This window comes from Perca fluviatilis, chromosome 14, assembly GCF_010015445.1.
Source record: "Perca fluviatilis chromosome 14, GENO_Pfluv_1.0, whole genome shotgun sequence".
NCBI lineage: Eukaryota > Metazoa > Chordata > Actinopteri > Perciformes > Percidae > Perca > Perca fluviatilis.
In genome coordinates, this window is record NC_053125.1 from 26,338,779 (window position 1) to 26,359,013 (window position 20,235).

The following is a 20,235-nucleotide window of genomic DNA, read 5'->3' on the forward strand; positions in this document are numbered from 1 at the left end:
CCTGAAGTATAGTGAAATAATCAGACAGAAAGTAGGTTCCTCAATGTGTTTATTGAGTAATGTAGGACATCAATTCGTCCTAGAAGTGCAACACTGAAGACATCACACATTACAAGAGAGGACATTTTACAACACATTCACGCACAACCAGTACAATGTTTCTCTTTTATCTGCATGACAAGTTTATTTGACATCAAACCATTTCTTATTTCACTTTATTCTTTAGGTCAATGCTGCATGTGCAGATATTATCTTCTTACGTTCTTTTTCACTTCAACAGCACACGTCCAAAGTGTTAGTTGTGTGTGAATGTGCGTGTCCGTCAACATAAAGGTTACAGCTAAAATAAAGGACACACTTAAATATTAGGTGGATGTTACAAAGAGTTTGAAACCTCCGTTTGTCCCCAAACCTTGTTGGTACACATTACGTTGGTGTCTTTTATTTTGGCGGTTTCCTGTGTAATGTGTGTGTTGATGCTCTCCGGGATCTTTAGCTGGGCGCGAAGAACGGCCTGATCTTCATGCTGATGGCCTTCAGTGAATACCAGCTGCCCTTCCAGTTCATCCACACCACGCCGTCGTCTGTGCCGTGCTTGGCCATCTTGCGCGTGTATGCTCCGCCTATGTAGTATCGACCGTTGGGATTGGCTGTGTGGCAGCGGTTGTACCACCATCCGCCTCCGTCCTCCCTGGCGCACTGTTTGGAGGGATCGCCGGGGATCCTGGTTCAGGGAGAGAGAAAGGTGTTGAGAATAATGGAAATAACTTGCACTCGTCAAGTTGATGAACTTTAACATGATTTTCTGTTGTTGACCAATGGAAAACTGTCTTGACAGCAGTGGTGTAGTCTACGTGATACGCAGGTATACGCAGTATACCCACTAGGAAAGCTCCAGGATTTCCATATACCCTCTTATAAATGCTCAATGACACGCAACAACATACTTTCCATCATATCTTTTTATATATTTTGAATTGTCATCTGTTATTTTCTTCTTCACATAGGCTAAATAAAGGTATTTCCACCGTAAATTGGTGCATAAAAGTGTATCCGAATACAGGAAATGAAGTCGTTGTTGCTCAAATTTCCTTGTGGGAGGACACCCAGACCCCCCCACTATGATATGGCCATATCGCCCCTCCCCCAAAGGCAGATTCTGGCCAATATATATATATATATACTGTATATACAGTACAGTATACCAACTACAATATATTAGACTACACCACTGCTTGACAGTGCTGAACTTCAAGGGAAAGGAGGGCAGGGAACTCCAAAAATGGATGATTTAATCTTACCCTCATCTACTGGAGAAAATAGGGATATTTGTTTTACGAGACAGGAGTTGATACAAATATGAGAATGTGTTAATTATTGTCCTGTTAGCAATGAGCTGTTGTTGACTGACATGTGTTAGCATGTTCCCAGCTGGCTAGTTGATGGTACAGATATGAAACTGTGTTCAATTATTGTCCTGTTAGCAATGAGCTATTGTTGACTGACTCGTGTTAGCATGTTCCCAGCTGGCAAGCATGTTATACGTTAGCTTCCCAGCTACAGTGGTTCCTTGCAAGTAGTCCTTACGTCGCCAATCTTCTTGCACCGCCTGTTTCACCCCAATAATCATCAGTTGATGGATATTTAATGGAAGGCCTTTACTAGACATTTCCATACTCCCAACATCAGATACCCTTGTTGACTGGAGAGAGCTATGGTGTAATACCAGCTTTTACGGTGAACGCTGCATTACGGCTTGTTTGTAGCCTTAATGTTGCTAGGCTAGTCCATTATAGTGTGTCTTCTAGCATTAGTCAGCCATTAAAATGTTAAGTTAACATTAGCTCTTGCTCCACACGCCACCAGGAGTATGGTGCAACATGATTTGTGGGTTTGTTTCGAGGACTTGTTGGTTAACTGAAGTGCAAGATGTTTGGGGTATTGTTACATGGTGTTACTGTAATCCTGTGAACATCCCACCAACAACAGGACAACTTACCAGTTGTCGTTGTCTCTGTCGTAGGTGCTGAACATCATGCCGTTGTGAATGGTCATCGTGCGGTTTACACCAAACAGTTCTGAGGATCCCTCCAGGAAACCGTTGCCGGCGTTCCCAGAGTAACCTTCGACCGCCAGCACGTAGTTAGACGTCTCTGATTGGATGGTGAACTGCCGGTACTTGGCGTGGACCTAAATGATACAGGTAAACATTTAGGTTTCATTTCGTATTTTTATGTGGTATGACTTTTTCTTAACATACTATGATATTTTTTTTTAACTTTTTCAAACCTTTGACTTTTTATGGCATTTTCCGACTTATTATAGTATGACATTTTATGACTTTTTCCTACATACAATACTTTAAATTTTCTTTGGTTTTTTTCGACATACTATGACTTTTTTCCCGACCTTTTTGACATGACTTTTTCTGATTTTTTTCGACATGCTATACGTGACTTTTTATGACTTTGTTTAAAAAAGTTTGACATACCTATGACTTTTTTTGTGACATATAAACTGTTACTTTTTATGACTTTTTTCTCCGACTGTTTCCAACATACCTTCAATTTTTTTTCCCCAACTTCTTCGACATGTCTTTTTTCTGATTTTTTTCGACCTACTTTTTATGATTTTTTCGACATACTATACTATGATTTTTTTCGACATATACTGTGAGTTTTGTTGACAATGCTATACTATGACTTTTTTCCAATTTTTTCAACAGACTATACTATGACTTTTAATAATTTTTTTCGACATACTATAACTTTTTTTCCACTTTTTTACAACATACTATACTATGACTTTGTTCTTTCACTTTTTTCGACATACTATACTATGACTTTTTTTCTCTGTTTTCGACATACTATACTATGACTTTGTTCTTTCACTTTTTTTCTACATACTATACTATGACTTTTTTTCTCTGTTTTCGACATACTATATTATGACTTTTTTATGATTTTTTTCGACATGCTATACATTGATATTGAATTACATTTTGATGATATACTGTTTGTTCCAAAACTATTTTTTTTAGACATGTTATACTACAAATATTTCGACATACTATACTATGACTTTTTTCAACATGCTATACTATGACTTTTTATGATTTTTTCGACATGCTATATTATGACTTTTTTATGATTTTTTCGATATGCTATACTATGATTCCTTTCCACTTTTTTTGACATAGTAAACTATGACTTTTTAAAAAAAAAATTCGACATACTATACTATGACTTTTTTCGACATACTATACTATGACTTTTTTTTCTCTGTTTTCCATTGATATTGAATTACATTTTCATGATATATTAGTTGTTCCTAAACTATATCTCAGCATTATAAACTTTTGTGCCCTCAAAAGCTTGTCATCAAGCCCAGAGATGTGAGACCAAACATCGCCCTCTGGGATCCTGAGCTTCCTGATGAGCAGACCCCAGGCTGGGCAGATCTGCACCATAACTGCTACTTCTACAGGTGCAACATTGACAATATCCTGACAGGCTGCATCACCACCCTCAAATGGAAGACTGTAAAAACTGCTCAGCACATCACAAGGACTGAGCTGTCATCAATACAGGACCGCCAATCCCAGTGGTGTAGGACACAGGCAAACAGGATCATCATACCCCAACCACTCCAGTTACAAACTGTTGTGCCTGCTGCCAGACAGTACCACAGCATCCAGTCCCACACCACCAGGCTCAGGGATAGCTTCATGCCACAGGCCAATAGACTTCTGAACTCTGAGTTTGGTCTGGTAAAGGCCATGTCGCAGAGTGTTTGTTTGTACTTGAAACAGTTTTGTTATGTGTTTGTAAAATTACTGAAAGATACAGACAAATTGTGTATATTGCATTGACGTGATTATTTTCTGTTATATGCTTCCTGGAGAATGCCCCTTCCCAAGCTCCTGGACGTCTTTTAGGCAATTTACCTTCACATTCCTTTGCAAATTATGTATTGTATCTTTTTGATTTTAAATGTGTGAATAAAGAAATTAAACAATCTCTGAGCTCATCACAGGACACTTTACCATTAATTGAAATCACTGTCTACCACAAATTTAAATTACTTAATTTTTTTTCACAATATTTGAGCTTGCCAAAGCATCTCTGTAATTGCTGTGCAATAAAGAACTTAAAACTTCACTTTGTAATGACTTTATGACTTACTATATTGACATTTCTTTATGGCATACAATACTATGACTTTTTAAGGAGTTATCTATTAAATGCTATGGTGACATGTTTTCCAACTTTGGACATACTATACTATGACTTTCATCAACATGCTTTACTATCACTTTTGTCGACATGCTACAATATGACTTTTAGTCATGCTATACTAAGACATTTTTATGATTTTTTCAACATGCTAAACTATGTTTTTTTTAGACATGTTATACTACGAATTTTTCGACATACTATTAAGAATTTTTTCAACATGCTGCAATGACTTTTTTTGACGTGCTACATTAGCTTTTATGATTTGCAAATTATGTATTGTATCTTTTTGATTTTAAATGTGTGAATAAAGAAATTAAACAATCTCTGAGCTAATACTTAAATACTATGGTGACATGTTTTCCGACTTTAGACATACTATACTATGACTTTCATCAACATGCTATACTATCACTTTTGTCGACATGGTACAATATGACTTTTTTATGATTTTTTTGACATGCTATAATATGACTTATTTTCGACATGCTATACTATGAGTTTTTTCGACATACTATATTATGAGTTTTTTCGACATGCTAATATGTCTTCATGATTTTTTTCGACATACTATACTATGACTTTTTTTCGAGATTCTATACTATGACATTTTTCGACATACTATACTATGATTTTTTTGGACATTCTGTACTATGACTTTTTCGTCATGCTATACTAAGACATTTTTATGATTTTTTTCGACATACTATACTATGATTTTTTTCAACATGCTATAATATGACTTTTCATGATGTTTTCAATATGCTATACTGTGACTTTTTCGACATCCAATACCATGACTTTTTAAGGAGTTATCTATTAAATACTATGGTGACATGTTTTCTGACTTTCAACAGACTATACTATGACTTTTTCAACATACTTTACTATCACTTTTGTCGACATGGTACAATATGACTTTTTATGACATGTTATACTATGACTTTTTTATGATTTTTTGGACATGCTATACTACGACTTTTTATGATTTTTTCGACATGCTAAACTATGAGTTTTTTGGACATACTATACTATGACTTGTTTCGACATACTATACTATGATGTTTTTGGACATTCTATACTATGACTTTTTTCGTCATGCTATACTAAGACATTTTTATGATTTTTTTCGACATACTATACTATGACTTTTTATAATTTTTTCGATATGCTATACTATGATTTTTTCCCACTTTTTTTCGACATAGTAAACTATGAATTTTTTTCACATTTTTTCAACAGATTATACTATGACTTTTTAGCACTTTGTTCGACATACTATACTATGACTTTTTTTCTCTTTTTTCCACCTACTATACTATGACTTATTTCCACTTTTTATGTCTAACGATACTATGACTTTTAATCCTTTTTTTCGACATACTATATTATGACTTTTTTATGATTTTTTTATACATGCTATACATTGATATTGAATTAGAGTTTGATGATATACTAGTTGTTCCTAAACTATTTTTTTTAGACGTTATACTACGAATTTTTCGACATACTATTCTGAATTTTTTCAACATGCTATACTATGACTTTTTTCGACATGCTATACTATGACTTTTTATGATTTTTTTGACATGCTATATTATGACTTTTTTATGATTTTTGATTTATGATGTCGCACAGTGTTTGTTTGTACTTGAAACAGTTTTGTTATGTGTTTGTAAAATTACTGAGAGATACAGACAAATTGTGTATATTGCATTGACGTGATTATTTTCTGTTATATTCTTCCTGGAGAATGCCCCTTCCCAAGCTCCTGGACGGCTTTTAGGCAATTTACCTTCACATTCCCTTGCAAATTATGTATTGTATCTTTTTGATTTTAAATGTGTGAATAAAGAAATTAAACAATCTCTGAGATCATCACAGGACACTTTACCTTTAATTGAAATCACTGTCTACCACAAATTTAAATTACTTTATTTTTTCACAATATTTGAGCTTGCGAAAAGCATCTCTGTAATTGCTGTGCATATTGCAATAAATAAATTAAAACTTCACTTTGTCATGACTTTATGACTTACTGTATTGACATTTTTTTATGGCATACTATACTATGACCTTTTAAGGAGTTATCTATTAAATACTATGGAGACATGTTTTCCAACTTTGGACATACTATACTATGACTTTTTAAGGAGTTATCTATTAAATACTATGGTGACATGTTTTCCAACTTTGGACATACTATACTATGACTTTTTAAGGAGTTATCTATTAAATACTATGGTGACATGTTTTCCAAGTTTGGACATACTATACTATGACTTTTATCAACATGCTATACTATCACTTTTGTCGACATGCTACAATATGACTTTTTTATGATTTTTTTCAACATGCTATACTATCACTTTCTTTCGACATGCTAAACTATGATTTTTTTGACATACTATACTATGATCTTTTTCAACATACTATATTATGATTTTTTTTCGACATCTTTATTATCACTTTTTAATGACTTTTTTGGACATACTATACTATGATTTTTTTGGACATACTATACTATGATTTTTTTGGACATGCTATAATATGACTTAATAATTTTTTTCGAAATACTATACTGTGACTTTTTTCGTCATGCTATACTATCACTTATTTATGACTTTTTTTCGACATGCTATACTATGACTTTCTTCAACATGCTATACTGTGACTTTTTATGATTTTTCTAACATTCTATAATACAACTTTTTTCAACATGCTATCCTATGACTTTTTTTAGATTTTTTTCGACATGGTATACTATGACTTTTTTCCACTATGACTTTTTCAACTTTTTTTCAATTGACATTGAATTACATTTTCATGATATACTAGTTGTTCCTAAACTATATCTCAGCATTATAAACTTTTGTGCCCTCAAAAGCTTGACATCAAGCCCAGAGATTTGAGACCAAACATCGCCCTCTGGGATCCTGAGCTTCCTGATGAGCAGACCCCAGGCTGGGCAGATCTGCACCGTAACTGCTACTTCTACAGGTGCAACATTGACAATATCCTGACAGGCTGCATCACCACCCTCAAATGGAAGACTGTAAAAACTGCTCAGCACATCACAAGGACTGAGCTGTCATCAATACAGGACCGCCAATCCCAGTGGTGTAGGACACAGGCAAACAGGATCATCATACCCCAACCACTCCAGTTACAAACTGTTGTGCCTGCTGCCAGACAGTACCACAGCATCCAGTCCCACACTATCAGGCTCAGGGATAGCTTCATCCCACAGGCCAATAGACTTCTGAACTCTGAGTTTGGTCTGGTAAGAAGTCTCATCACAGGACACTTTGCCTTTAATTGAAATCACTGTCTACCACAAATTTAAATTACTTAATTTTTATCCCAATATTTGAACTTGCCAAAGCATCTCTGTAATTGCTGTGCATATTGCAATAAATAACTTAAACCTTCAATTTGTCATGACTTTTTTTATGGCATACTATACTATGACTTTTTAAGGAGTTATCTATTAAATACTATGGTGACATGTTTTCCGACCTTGGACATACTATACTATCACTTTTGTCGACATGCTACAATATGACTTTGTTATGATTTTTTCGACATGCTATAATATGACTTTTTTCGACATGCTATACTATGACTTTTTTTTATCATGCTATATTATCACTTTTTTATGACTTTTTTACGAAATGCTATCCTATGACTTTTTATGACTTTTTTGGACATACTATACTATGATTTTTTGGACTAGTATGTCAAAAATTCGGAAGTCATAATTATAGCATGCAAAAAATCATAGTATTACTATGATTTTTTTGGACTAGTATGTCAAAATTCAGTAGTCATAATATAGCATGTAAAACATCATAGTATATAATATTACTATGATTTTTTGCCATTCTATAATATGACTTCATAATTGTTTTCGAAATACTATACTGTGACTTTTTTCAACATGCTATAATATGACTTTTCATGATTTTTTTCAATATGCTATACTGTGACTTTTTGACTTACCAATACTATGACTTTTTTGTCATACTATACTATGACTTTTTATGATTTTTTTCAACATGCTATCCTATGACTTTTTTATGATATTTTCGACATACTATACTATGACTTCTTTTTGACATGCTATACTATGACTTTCTTCGACATGCTATCCTGACTTTATTTTAGATTTTTTTCCACATGGTATACTTTGACTTTTTAAGGAGTTATCTATTAAATACTATGGTGACATGTTTTCCAACTTTGGACATACTATACTATGACTTTTATCAACATGCTATTCTATCACTTTTGTCGACATGCTACAATATGACTTTTTTATGATTTTTTCGACATGCTATAATATGACTTTTTTTCGACATACTATATTATGACTTTTTTTCAACATGCTATAATATGACTTTTCATGTTTTTTTCAATATGCTATACTATGACTTTTTTATCATGCTATACTTTTTTATGACTTTTTTTCGATATGCTATACCATGACTTTTTTTCGACATGCTATCCTATGACTTTTTTATGACTTTTTTCGACATACTATACTATGACTTTTTTGGACATACTATATTATGATTTTTTTCGACATGCTATAATATGCACTTTTCAACGTACAATACTATTACTTTTTTGTCATGCTATACTATCATTTTTTATGACTTTTTTCGACATGCTATGCTATGACTTTCTTCGACATGCTATACTGTGACTTTTTATGATTTTTACAACATTCTATACTACAACTTTTTTCAACATGCTATCTTATGACTTTTTTTATGATTTTTTTATACATGCTATACATTGATATTGAATTAGAGTTTGATGATATACTAGTTGTTCCTAAACAATTTTTTTTAGACATGTTATACTACAGAATTTTTTCATATACTATTCTGAATTTTTCAACATGCTATACTATGACTTTTTATGATTTTTTCGACATGCTATATTATGACTTTTTTATGATTTTTGATTTATGATGTCGCACAGTGTTTGTACTTGAAACAGTTTTGTTATGTGTTTGTAAAATTACTGAGAGATACAGACAAATTGTGTATATTGCATTGAGGTGATTATTTTCTGTTATATGCTTCCTGGAGAATGCCCCTTCCCAAGCTCCTGGACGGTCAAGCTCCTCCTTCACATTCCCTTTCAAATTGTGTATTGTATCTTTTTGATTTTAAATGTGTGAATAAAGAAATTAAACAAACTCTGAGCTCATCACAGGACACTTTACCTTTAATTGAAATCACTGTCTACCACAAGTTTAAATTACTTTATTTTTTATCCCTATATTTGAGCTTGCCAAAGCATCTCTGTAATTGCTGTGCATATTGCAATAAAGAACTTAAAACTTCACTTTGTTATACTTTATGACTTACTATATTGACATTTTTTATGGCATACTATACTATGACTTTTTAAGGAGTTATCTATTAAATACTATGGAGACATGTTTTTCCAACTTTGGACATACTATACTATGACTTTTATCAACATGCTATACTATCACTTTTGTCGACATGATACAATATGACTTTTTTTATGATTTTTTTGGACATGCTATACTATGACTTTTTTTCGACATGCTATACTATGACTTTTTTTCAACATACTATACTATGATTTTTTCAACATGCTATAATATGACCATGATTTTTTTCGACATACTATACTATGACTTTTTTTCGCATGCTATACTCAGACTTTTTAACTTTTTTTCTACATACTATACTATAATTTTTTTCAACATGCTATAATATTACTTTTCATGTTTTTTCAATATGCTATACTATGACTTTTTTTTCGCATACTATACTATGACTTTTTTATCATGCTATACTATCACTTTTTTATGACTTTTTTTCTGACATGCTATACTATGACTTTCTTCGACATGCTATCCTATGACTTTTTTTGGACATACTATACTATGATTTTTTTCAACATGCTATAATATGACTTTTCATGTTTTTTCAATATGCTATACTATGAATTTTTTATCATGCTATACTATGACTTTCTTGGCCATGCTATCCTATGACTTTTTATGATTTTTCTAACATGCTATACCATTACTTTTTTTCGACATGCTATACTATGACTTTTTTATCATTTTTCTAACATGCTATACTATGACTTTTTTGGACATGCTATACTATGACTTTCTTCGACATGCTATCCTATGACATTTTTAGGATTTTTTCGACATGCTATCCTTTTACTTTTTATGACTTTTTTTCGACATACTATACTATGATTTTTTTGGACATACTATACTAAGATTTTTTTCAACATGCTATAATATGACTTTTTCAATATGCTATACTATGACTTTTTTCCGACATGCTATACTGTGACTTTTTCGACATGCTACTCTGACTTTTTTTATCATGCTATACTATCACTTTTTATGACTTTTTTTAACATGCTATACTATGACTTCCTTCGACATGCTATACTATGACTTTTTTATGATTTTTTCTAACATGCTATACCATGACTTTTTTTCAACATGCTATCCTATGACTTTTTTATGATTTTTTTCGGCATACTATAGTATGACTTTTTTTTTACATGCTATACTATGACTTTTTATGATTTTTCTAACATTCTATACTACAACTGTTTTTCAACATGCTATCCTATGACCTTTTTATTTTTATTTTTTTGACATGGTATACTATGACTTTTTTCCACTATGACTTTTTTTCCCCACTTTTTTTCAATTGACATTGAATTACATTTTCATGATATACTAGTTGTTCCTAAACTATATCTCAGCATTATAAACTTTTGTGCCCTCAAAAGCTTGACATCAAGCCCAGAGATTTGAGACCAAACATCGCCCTCTGGGATCCTGAGCTTCCTGATGAGCAGACCCCAGGCTGGGCAGATCTGCACCGTAACTGCTACTTCTACAGGTGCAACATTGACAATATCCTGACAGGCTGCATCACCACCCTCAAATGGAAGACTGTAAAAACTGCTCAGCACATCACAAGGACTGAGCTGTCATCAATACAGGACCGCCAATCCCAGTGGTGTAGGACACAGGCAAACAGGATCATCATACCCCAACCACTCCAGTTACAAACTGTTGTGCCTGCTGCCAGACAGTACCACAGCATCCAGTCCCACACCACCAGGCTCAGGGATAGCTTCATGCCACAGGCCAATAGACTTCTGAACTCTGAGTTTGGTCTGGTAAAGGCCATGTCGCAGAGTGTTTGTTTGTACTTGAAACAGTTTTGTTATGTGTTTGTAAAATTACTGAAAGATACAGACAAATTGTGTATATTGCATTGACGTGATTATTTTCTGTTATATGCTTCCTGGAGAATGCCCCTTCCCAAGCTCCTGGACGTCTTTTAGGCAATTTACCTTCACATTCCTTTGCAAATTATGTATTGTATCTTTTTGATTTTAAATGTGTGAATAAAGAAATTAAACAATCTCTGAGCTCATCACAGGACACTTTACCATTAATTGAAATCACTGTCTACCACAAATTTAAATTACTTAATTTTTTTTCACAATATTTGAGCTTGCCAAAGCATCTCTGTAATTGCTGTGCAATAAAGAACTTAAAACTTCACTTTGTAATGACTTTATGACTTACTATATTGACATTTCTTTATGGCATACAATACTATGACTTTTTAAGGAGTTATCTATTAAATGCTATGGTGACATGTTTTCCAACTTTGGACATACTATACTATGACTTTCATCAACATGCTTTACTATCACTTTTGTCGACATGCTACAATATGACTTTTAGTCATGCTATACTAAGACATTTTTATGATTTTTTCAACATGCTAAACTATGTTTTTTTTAGACATGTTATACTACGAATTTTTCGACATACTATTAAGAATTTTTTCAACATGCTGCAATGACTTTTTTTGACGTGCTACATTATGACTTTTTATGATTTTTTCGACATGCTATATTATGACTTTTTTATGATTTTTTCGATATGCTAAACTATGACTTTTTTCAAATTGTTTTGACATACTATACTATGATTTTTCTCCACTTTTTTCGACATAGTATACTATGACTTTTTTCCACTTTTTTCGACATACTATACTATGACTTTTCTCCACTTTTTTCGACATACTATGACTTTTTTCCCTCTTTTTTCGACATACTATATTATGACTTCTTTTCGACATACTATACTATGACTTTTTTGGACATACTCCAGACACAGCTATGGTGGCTCTGCAAAATGGTCTCAGGAAGGAATTTGTTTAGGGGGAACATTTGCATGTGGGATTTTTATCACTTAAGAAATGTTGAGGACTCACCTTGGCACCTGTCCAGTCCTCCATCTCAATGAGAACCTCAGTAGGGCCCATCTTTGTCATCTGACTAATGCGGTCATTGCCCAGCCAGTATTCACCTGTTGCATGACGAAGAAGAGAGGTACGCTAGTCAACAATTAATATATGAATAAAGCTGGATATGAATATATAAGTAAATACGAATGAGCAGGATGTCTTAGATAACACAATAGTTTCCATGAGTGGTCGAAGAAGTACTGAGATTTAGAAAAGTAAAAGCAGCATACCCAATGTAGAAATACCCTGTTATGAACAAATTTAGCAAAATGGCCAATTTCAGAAAAATTTATATTATCTTACTGATAATATAGAAGTATAGAGTAGTAAAAGTACAGTATGAAAGAGTATTACAATTAAATTACTCAAGTTAAGTACCTCAAAATTGTACATACATACAGTACTTAACTAAATGTACTTTGTTACTTTTCACCACTGGTTTCCAGACATCAAAGGTAAGCTCCCTTTAACAGCGCCTCTTGTCTCATATTAAAGTCTTACCGGGAGTCTCACATTGACCCTTGCCAACATCAAAGGCGATGTTGCCGAAACCACGTCGATATTCGTCCCAGCGTCGTCCAAAATCGACACTGCCATCAAGCCTGTTCTGGACGAGAAGCCATCCTGGGAAAACAAAAGAAGTTCCCTTAAAAAAAAAAACAGAAAAATAGAAAACCCCTTCCGAAGGTCTAATCATTCTAGGTATTAACACACTGATCAAAAAAGAAAGTTTAGGTGGCCTAATTAATTATGTCCTCACCTCCGTTCTGGGTGGTCTGATCACAGAAGACCTTGTACGGAGGGTAGAAGGCATCAGGCTGGATCAGGTACATCTGGGAGTCTCTTCCTCCACGACGGAAGATCTCCTCACACTCCTTACCTGAATCACACAGGAGAACGGTTTAAAGGTGCACTATGAGTTCCTGCATGGTCACTTCTGTTGACATTCAAAGTAAATTCCAAACAAAACAGAGCAAGCTCGCCCCTCCCCCCCATGTTTCCGTAACTGTCATGACTAACTAACTAACTGTCACTAACCCCCACCCCTTCCCCCAACCATCTTGTCGGTTATTGGCTGGAGTGGTTTGTTGTATTTTGGTGCACAGCCTGTGCCCCTAGTGTGTGTTTGACGTTTACGACGACTGTGTTGTCTCCCGAGACCTAGCTTTTTCACACTGTATTCAGGAGGCAGGCAGCTTCCGGATCAAGGAGAAACGCCTACGATTTGAAACAAAAATTAAATTGCGCTGAAACCATGCAGGAACTCATAGTGAACCTTTAACAATGAACAATGTTGGTACATGTAGATATATCGTTGTATCAAGGATAAACCGAGATCGAGTATTACTCATTTAAATATAGATATAGCCCAGATGTGTTTAAGTTTGGGTTATATTGTCTGTGTATATTTATTTTTTACCTTTCTGTTTAGAATAAGGGTGTTTATAGTGTACATATTACTATTATTAATTACTCTTATTCTATTTTTTCTAATTCGTATAATAATTTTTGTAAGTTTTATGTATTTTATGTTTATTTATGTGTATTTGTGTTATTTTGATGTGTGTGCATATTTCATTGAGCTGCTTTAACAAGGGAATTTCCTCAGTGTGGGATTAATTAAGTCTATCTTATCTTATATTCCGTCAAGGACCAGAACATTTAATTGTTGTTTAAGTAACATTTGTGGTAAACATGTGCTTTATTGATCTGTAACATTAGCTCTTGGTCCTAGTTGGATAATTTGACAGGTTTTTGGTCAGTCCAAAACTTTGGTCCATAACAAGATAACTACCCAACATACCTCCATGAAATTTGGCATAGATATTCATGACCCACAGAAATGTATCTTTTGGTGACCCCATGTTCTTTCTTTAGCACCACCATCAAATCAAAATGTCACACAAGTTATCTCCTAATCCAGCACACATTTCTGAGCACACTCATGCTCCCCAGGGGTTCAATAATAAGTAAGTAATCGGCATGTTTTTTGGTTTTTCTTCAACACTTTGTGCATCAGACTTACCAGACACCACCGGTATGGGACATTTGGTCCTGCACGGTTCCTTGCACTCCTCCCTCTGACCCTGGATGGCCTTCTCAAGCTTCTGGATCTTCAGCCTGATCTTGTCGAGGACCCCCTACAGCCACACAGCACAGTAGACATTACATTAGGGGTACTTGTAGTTTTTAAGGTTGGATACACTAGATCTGTCCATTTGTTTTGTTTGTATATTGTATGCATTTCTTTTTTGTGTTCATGTCTTTTTTTTTTAAAGCTATATTTCATAGTTTCTGTCGCCCCCATGAGGAATTCTAAGTAATGACAACAAAACTGTCGCCGCGTCCACATGATACAAGCCTTAGATGACCGCACATTGAATTGAACGTAACTGCCGTTCATTAATATATAAAAATGACGCACTAAAGCTTTAAGATGATGCTTTGCTTACAACTCAAAAATAAACATTTTTGAAAGATGCAAGGTTTTGCTGTGGTTGTGATTAAGGATGACTGCCAAATTAACATTTTTAAATGCATTGTTCCCTCTTTTTGTCTTGTCAGCTCGTATTCATGTACCTGTAGCACCCTGATGTTGGAGGGAAAGACAGTGTCCACCGTCTCCTTAATGTAGACGTGTTGTTCCTCCACTTGATCAGTGTACTGACTGACCACCCTGCTGTTGTCTGACAGGATGAAAAGACGGATAAGCAGGACAAAGGAGTTGTGTGCATCAAAAGCTTCAATTAAAATGAATAGTCAAAATTGCCCTCATCATTACGGAGAATGTACTGTTGTTTCTTCTTGTTTTTGACTTTTGATGTAACATCCGACCAGATCATTTGTCCTTCATGAAAATAAACTCATGAGAGGTCTTTCTCACCGGTGCCAAGTCTCTGCCGCTCCCTCAGAGAGTTGGAAATGCTGTTGACGTAGGTGTGGACAGTGTTGGAGGATCGGGCCAAATCTTCCACCTGAGGCTTGAGTTCATTAATGCTCTGTGACAAATGTAAGCAAAAGAAAGTCAATCCTGATGTTTTCTTGATACAAATATGAAGTTGTAAATTCTATGCATTTAGATCTATAGCAAATTTCACACAGTGTTGGTTTAAAGTATTCCAGCCTGATTTGTGGTCCTCAGAAAAATACATTTTTTTTTTTTTTTCAGTTTTTACCGTCTTGACATTCCTCTCTTGCTTCAGCAGTGTGGTCTTCAGCTCACAGCCATTGGGACACAAAATGCCCTGTTGGACGGGAGAATACTCTGGTTAGATTTCTGTGCTTCAGCGACCAAAAGAAGGTGGGATCCCCTCTAGGTAGACACTGATTTCATTTTATTTATGAACAAATTTATGTATGAAAATCAATTTCCGACGTCAACCGTGCTTCAGGCAGGTACTCTCACACAATCAGACATTAGTGGCTCAATGTTTTTTGTTAATATAATGTCATTAATGGGTGTTTTAAAAGCGCCGTGGATGAAGGAAGCTCTAACATTGGAGATTTGAGATTTGGGAAGTTTGGTTATTTCATCAAATGAAAGCCAATCTTTTTCTTAAAGGTGCCGTAGGTAGGATTGTGAAGATCCAGGACTTAGTCAAAGGATTTGAACATCGATAACTTCTCAGTCCCTCCCCCCCTTTCTGCTAAAGCCCAAAATGGTCTCCTAAGCCCCTCCCCCCACAAGGGAGAATGAATGTGTGTGCATGAGCAGTAATTTGACACCCAGTTAGAGTCCCCCCTGGCCATGATTGGTGCATCTGAACAGGGAGCGGTGGATTGTTTTAATTACCTGCTTCATGTAGTTCTACTCCAACATAGGGTCAGTTTCAGCAAATATTACAGAAAGTTAGTTTTATAAGTCTTACCTGCTGCATTTTTAATCTCACTCAAGAAGAAAGAGTTACGTTTGCAACAATATTATGCAACAATAACCCTGACCAAATTAATGATTGCTTTCCAATGTCGTATTAGGTAGAATGTTTGTATTTTGAATACCAAAATATTAATTTTATTCAATTTTATTCAAGCTTTATTTAAAGACTTTTCCAGATTGATAATCTTTTTAGAGCTGCAAAGATGAATCCATTAATTGATAACAGCTATTAATTTAATCTAAAAATTATCTGATTCCACCTTCTTTAATGTGGATATTTTCTAGTTTCTTCTCTCCTCTGTGACAGTAAACTGAATATCTTTGAGTTGTGGACAAAACAAGCCATTTGATGACTTCATCTTGGGCTTTGGCAAACACTGATCGACATCTTTAAATCTTTTAAAAGAATCCAATTAGTGTTTCTTTGGTAACAGTGTGCTGCTGGTGTCTTCCTACCATCTCCTCTGCGGCGTGTGTGCATCCTCCTTCCTCCCGCGGTCTCTCCTTCTCCTGCTGCTGCTGTCCTCTGGCTGGAGCTGGTGTAGGGCGGCCGCGATACCTGCAACAAAATGCAAGAGGCTCGTCACCAAAATGTCACGGGAGATGCTGAGATGTCTCATTTTACCCATGAACGTCTGGATGGATTGGCATAAAACGTTGTACGGGCATTCATATTCCCCAGATTGTCACCATGTGGTTGACTTTTGTGTTTGTTAGTGAAATGTCTCAATGACTGTCCTACAACAAGTAGATCCAGACAAGGAATCTGATTGGTCAAATGGACATTAGGGCTGGGCAATATATCGATATTATATCGAAATCGTGATATGAGACTAGATATCGTCTTAGATTTTGGATATCGTAAGAGCATTACAGTAAAGTGATGTACTTTTAAGAACTTACCAGACTGTTCTAGCTGTTCTATTATTCGCCTTTTCCCCACTTAGACATTATATCAACATTACTGATGATTATCTAAAATCTAAGTGTGAAGATATTTTGTTAAAGCACCAATTGTCAACCCTAGAATATGGCCGCAATAACGAAATTGAGGTATTTGGTCAAGAATATCGTGATATCTGATTTTCTCCCTATCACCCAGCCCTACTGGACATTTAGAACGTACTCAGATAGCACAGCATGCTCATCGCCGAAGATATTACTCAGACATTTCCATGTCAACATGACAGAGTTGAATCAAAAGCTGCTTTTGAAAATTTTAGGTTTTTGGTATTTAGAATAAACTCCTAATTGTGTAAATGTGTGTTTTCCACTAGTCTGAAAGAAGACATGCTATGGAAGCCAAACAGCACAAAAATCTCAAAATTATGTCTTTGCCTTTAGTGTCTCTTTAATAAATTAGCGAAAGCTAAAAGTAAAAAAATGTGCCTTTGAAGTATAGAAAAAAAAAGAAAAACTTAAAATTAAGTACAAGAGTAATATTTATTGTTACTTTCTTTTACGTGGTTAGATCTACTTGTTTAAAACTTGTATTATGCTACTTTATATACCTTAAATATAAAAGATGAATATATGCTGCATTAAAATATGTTGTAATTGCCCCAAAGGTCTTTCTGTGTCTTCTTTTCTGACCCAGGTGTCTGTGTTTGAACGCACCTGGCGCCGCCGCTGATAGGGGGCGGGGAAACACGTTTTGGGGTGTAGGTGTCCCTGGACGCGGCTAGTGGACGGTGGCCGCGAGCGCCTATGGTCGCCGGTGCGTCCTGCAGGGGAAACGAGAGGAAACAAGACGTGATGAAGGAATAACAAAATAAATGTCATTCATGATGTATGAATCAAATAGTTGAAGCGTGTTCCACATACTGTTCCAGTCTTTGCTGCCTTGGGGTCCTGTGGAAGAAAACAATAAACTACTGTGAATACATATGAAAATTCAAATTCAAATCCATTTTTTCGCACATACATTGTGTTTGTACCTGTCGAACAATTTCTCGATATTCAGTCAGACAGAAGTGATATCTTTGAAAATTTTGGATGTTGACCATCATTTTATTCAACACACGCACTCACACACAAACACACACTCACCGAGTCATAGTCATCATAGTCATTAGCCTGAGCCCAGGCGGCGGACACACACAGACACAGCAACAGCAGCGTCCTCATCGTCCTCTGTTGATAAAGTTTCTCTTCTCAGAAGCTCTTCAGTGTGCCTTCACTCCTTTCTCTGTCCCTGAAATCTGGTTTGACCAGGTTTTTATCCTCCCTCTGGCTGTGTGTGTGTGTGTGTGTGTGTGTGTGTGTGTGTGTGTGTGTGTGTGTGTGTGGGCGTCCTCCTACACAAACCTTTATTGATCAGTTAAAAAAAACTGGTCAATAACTGCTTGGACAGTTTGCCCAACCTGAGTCACTGCAGCCCACGGTCAACCTGGAGTTTGGGAAGGAACAAAAGGGCAAAAGGGCTGAGAGTTTACCGATAAATCTGAATTTGTTGCTGCAACATGTGTAAGCCGTTTCCAGTTTGAGGCCAATGCCAGACAAACAATATGCAGAATATTCCTGTCATCTCAAAAAAAAAAAAAGTTTTGAAAGTAAATTAATGTATGTCATTAGTTTTGAGATGGTTTTCCAGTGGTTGCAGAATGTCCTAAAACATTTGGCTGGTTTAAACAGTGATGAATCCTTTACTTAAGTAAAAGTAACAATAACAGTCTAGAAATACTCTTACAAGTCAAAGTCTGGCATTTTATATTGCACTTGAAGAAATGTACAAATGTGTTACCAGCTAAATGTACTCAAAGTATCAAAAGTAAATGAATTAACTATGCAAAATGGTATCCCTAAGGTTGTCTTCAAGGTCCCAAAAAACTTTTTTTTATTTTATGCACACAAGATGATAATTTCAGTACAAACTACTGCAGGTAGATGAGAAAATATTTTTGGGGGGGACTTCTGGGGCAATTTATAGATTCAGAATTTGTATTAGTGCACGGTGACCTCACATAAATCCCAGCAGACCTTCAAAAAACTCCAACCTGAGATCTATCATCTAAGCTGTTTGAAAAAGGGCCTTTCTGTAACATATTGTTATTAAGCTAAAGCTACTCTGTAATTGAATTATAACACCCTGAGGGAGTTAACATTTCACAGTACAAAATGTTGATTTGACTATTTTTTTACACCAAGTATACATTGAAATGTCACCCAAGAAAAATTAATAAAGGATTCAGTATTTCTCTCTCTCTCTCTCTCTCTCTCTCTATATATATATATATATATATATATACAGTATATATAACATTTTTGGCCATGTGGCCAGCTTCATGTTGGGAAATGACTCTAACCTTTCCTGACTCATGACCGTTTAATGAATCATTAAATGCTTACAATTTGGAATCGGAGCAGTATAAACAGGACAGATAAGCCAGATTTAAACTAGGGTCATGTAGGGAAGGGGGTTCTTGAAATTTTACGTCTCCAAAACTATCTAGAGGTTATTATCAATAAAACCTACTTTAAATATGATGGCATCTTCTGGAGATTTTGAACACTAGGCTTGATTGATATTTTATTATTGCCCCTTGAATATATAATTATTATTAGAGTAATATAGAGTTACATTATATTAAAACAGTGGATACTGTTTTCTGAGAGTGAAAAGTCCGCTGACAGTCAAAGCTTTGTTTGTGAAGGTGTTTCAGTGAGTCCGTCAGTTTCGGGAAATCACGATGATTGAGCAACAACTGATGTTTGTTTGAGTCCAAAAGGGAACGTGGTGCTGTGTTAAGAAATCACAGGCATGAACACATAA

General features: G+C 35.1%; 1 protein-coding gene across 1 annotated transcript; it reads right to left on the minus strand.

Annotated features, from left to right (window-relative positions):
• Nucleotides 1-32: 32 nt before the first annotated feature.
• On the minus strand, nucleotides 33-18,668 carry fgb (fibrinogen beta chain). Its single transcript, XM_039823529.1, has 13 exons — nucleotides 18,513-18,668; nucleotides 18,288-18,314; nucleotides 18,081-18,187; nucleotides 16,920-17,022; nucleotides 15,763-15,831; nucleotides 15,471-15,585; nucleotides 15,167-15,273; nucleotides 14,613-14,727; nucleotides 13,347-13,466; nucleotides 13,088-13,210; nucleotides 12,554-12,648; nucleotides 2,000-2,190; nucleotides 33-724 (listed from the first exon to the last, which is right to left on the minus strand). Exons 1-13 carry the CDS (start codon nucleotides 18,588-18,590, stop codon nucleotides 493-495), a joined length of 1,482 nt encoding a protein of 493 aa, XP_039679463.1. The 5' UTR covers nucleotides 18,591-18,668; the 3' UTR covers nucleotides 33-492.
• Nucleotides 18,669-20,235: the final 1,567 nt, after the last annotated feature.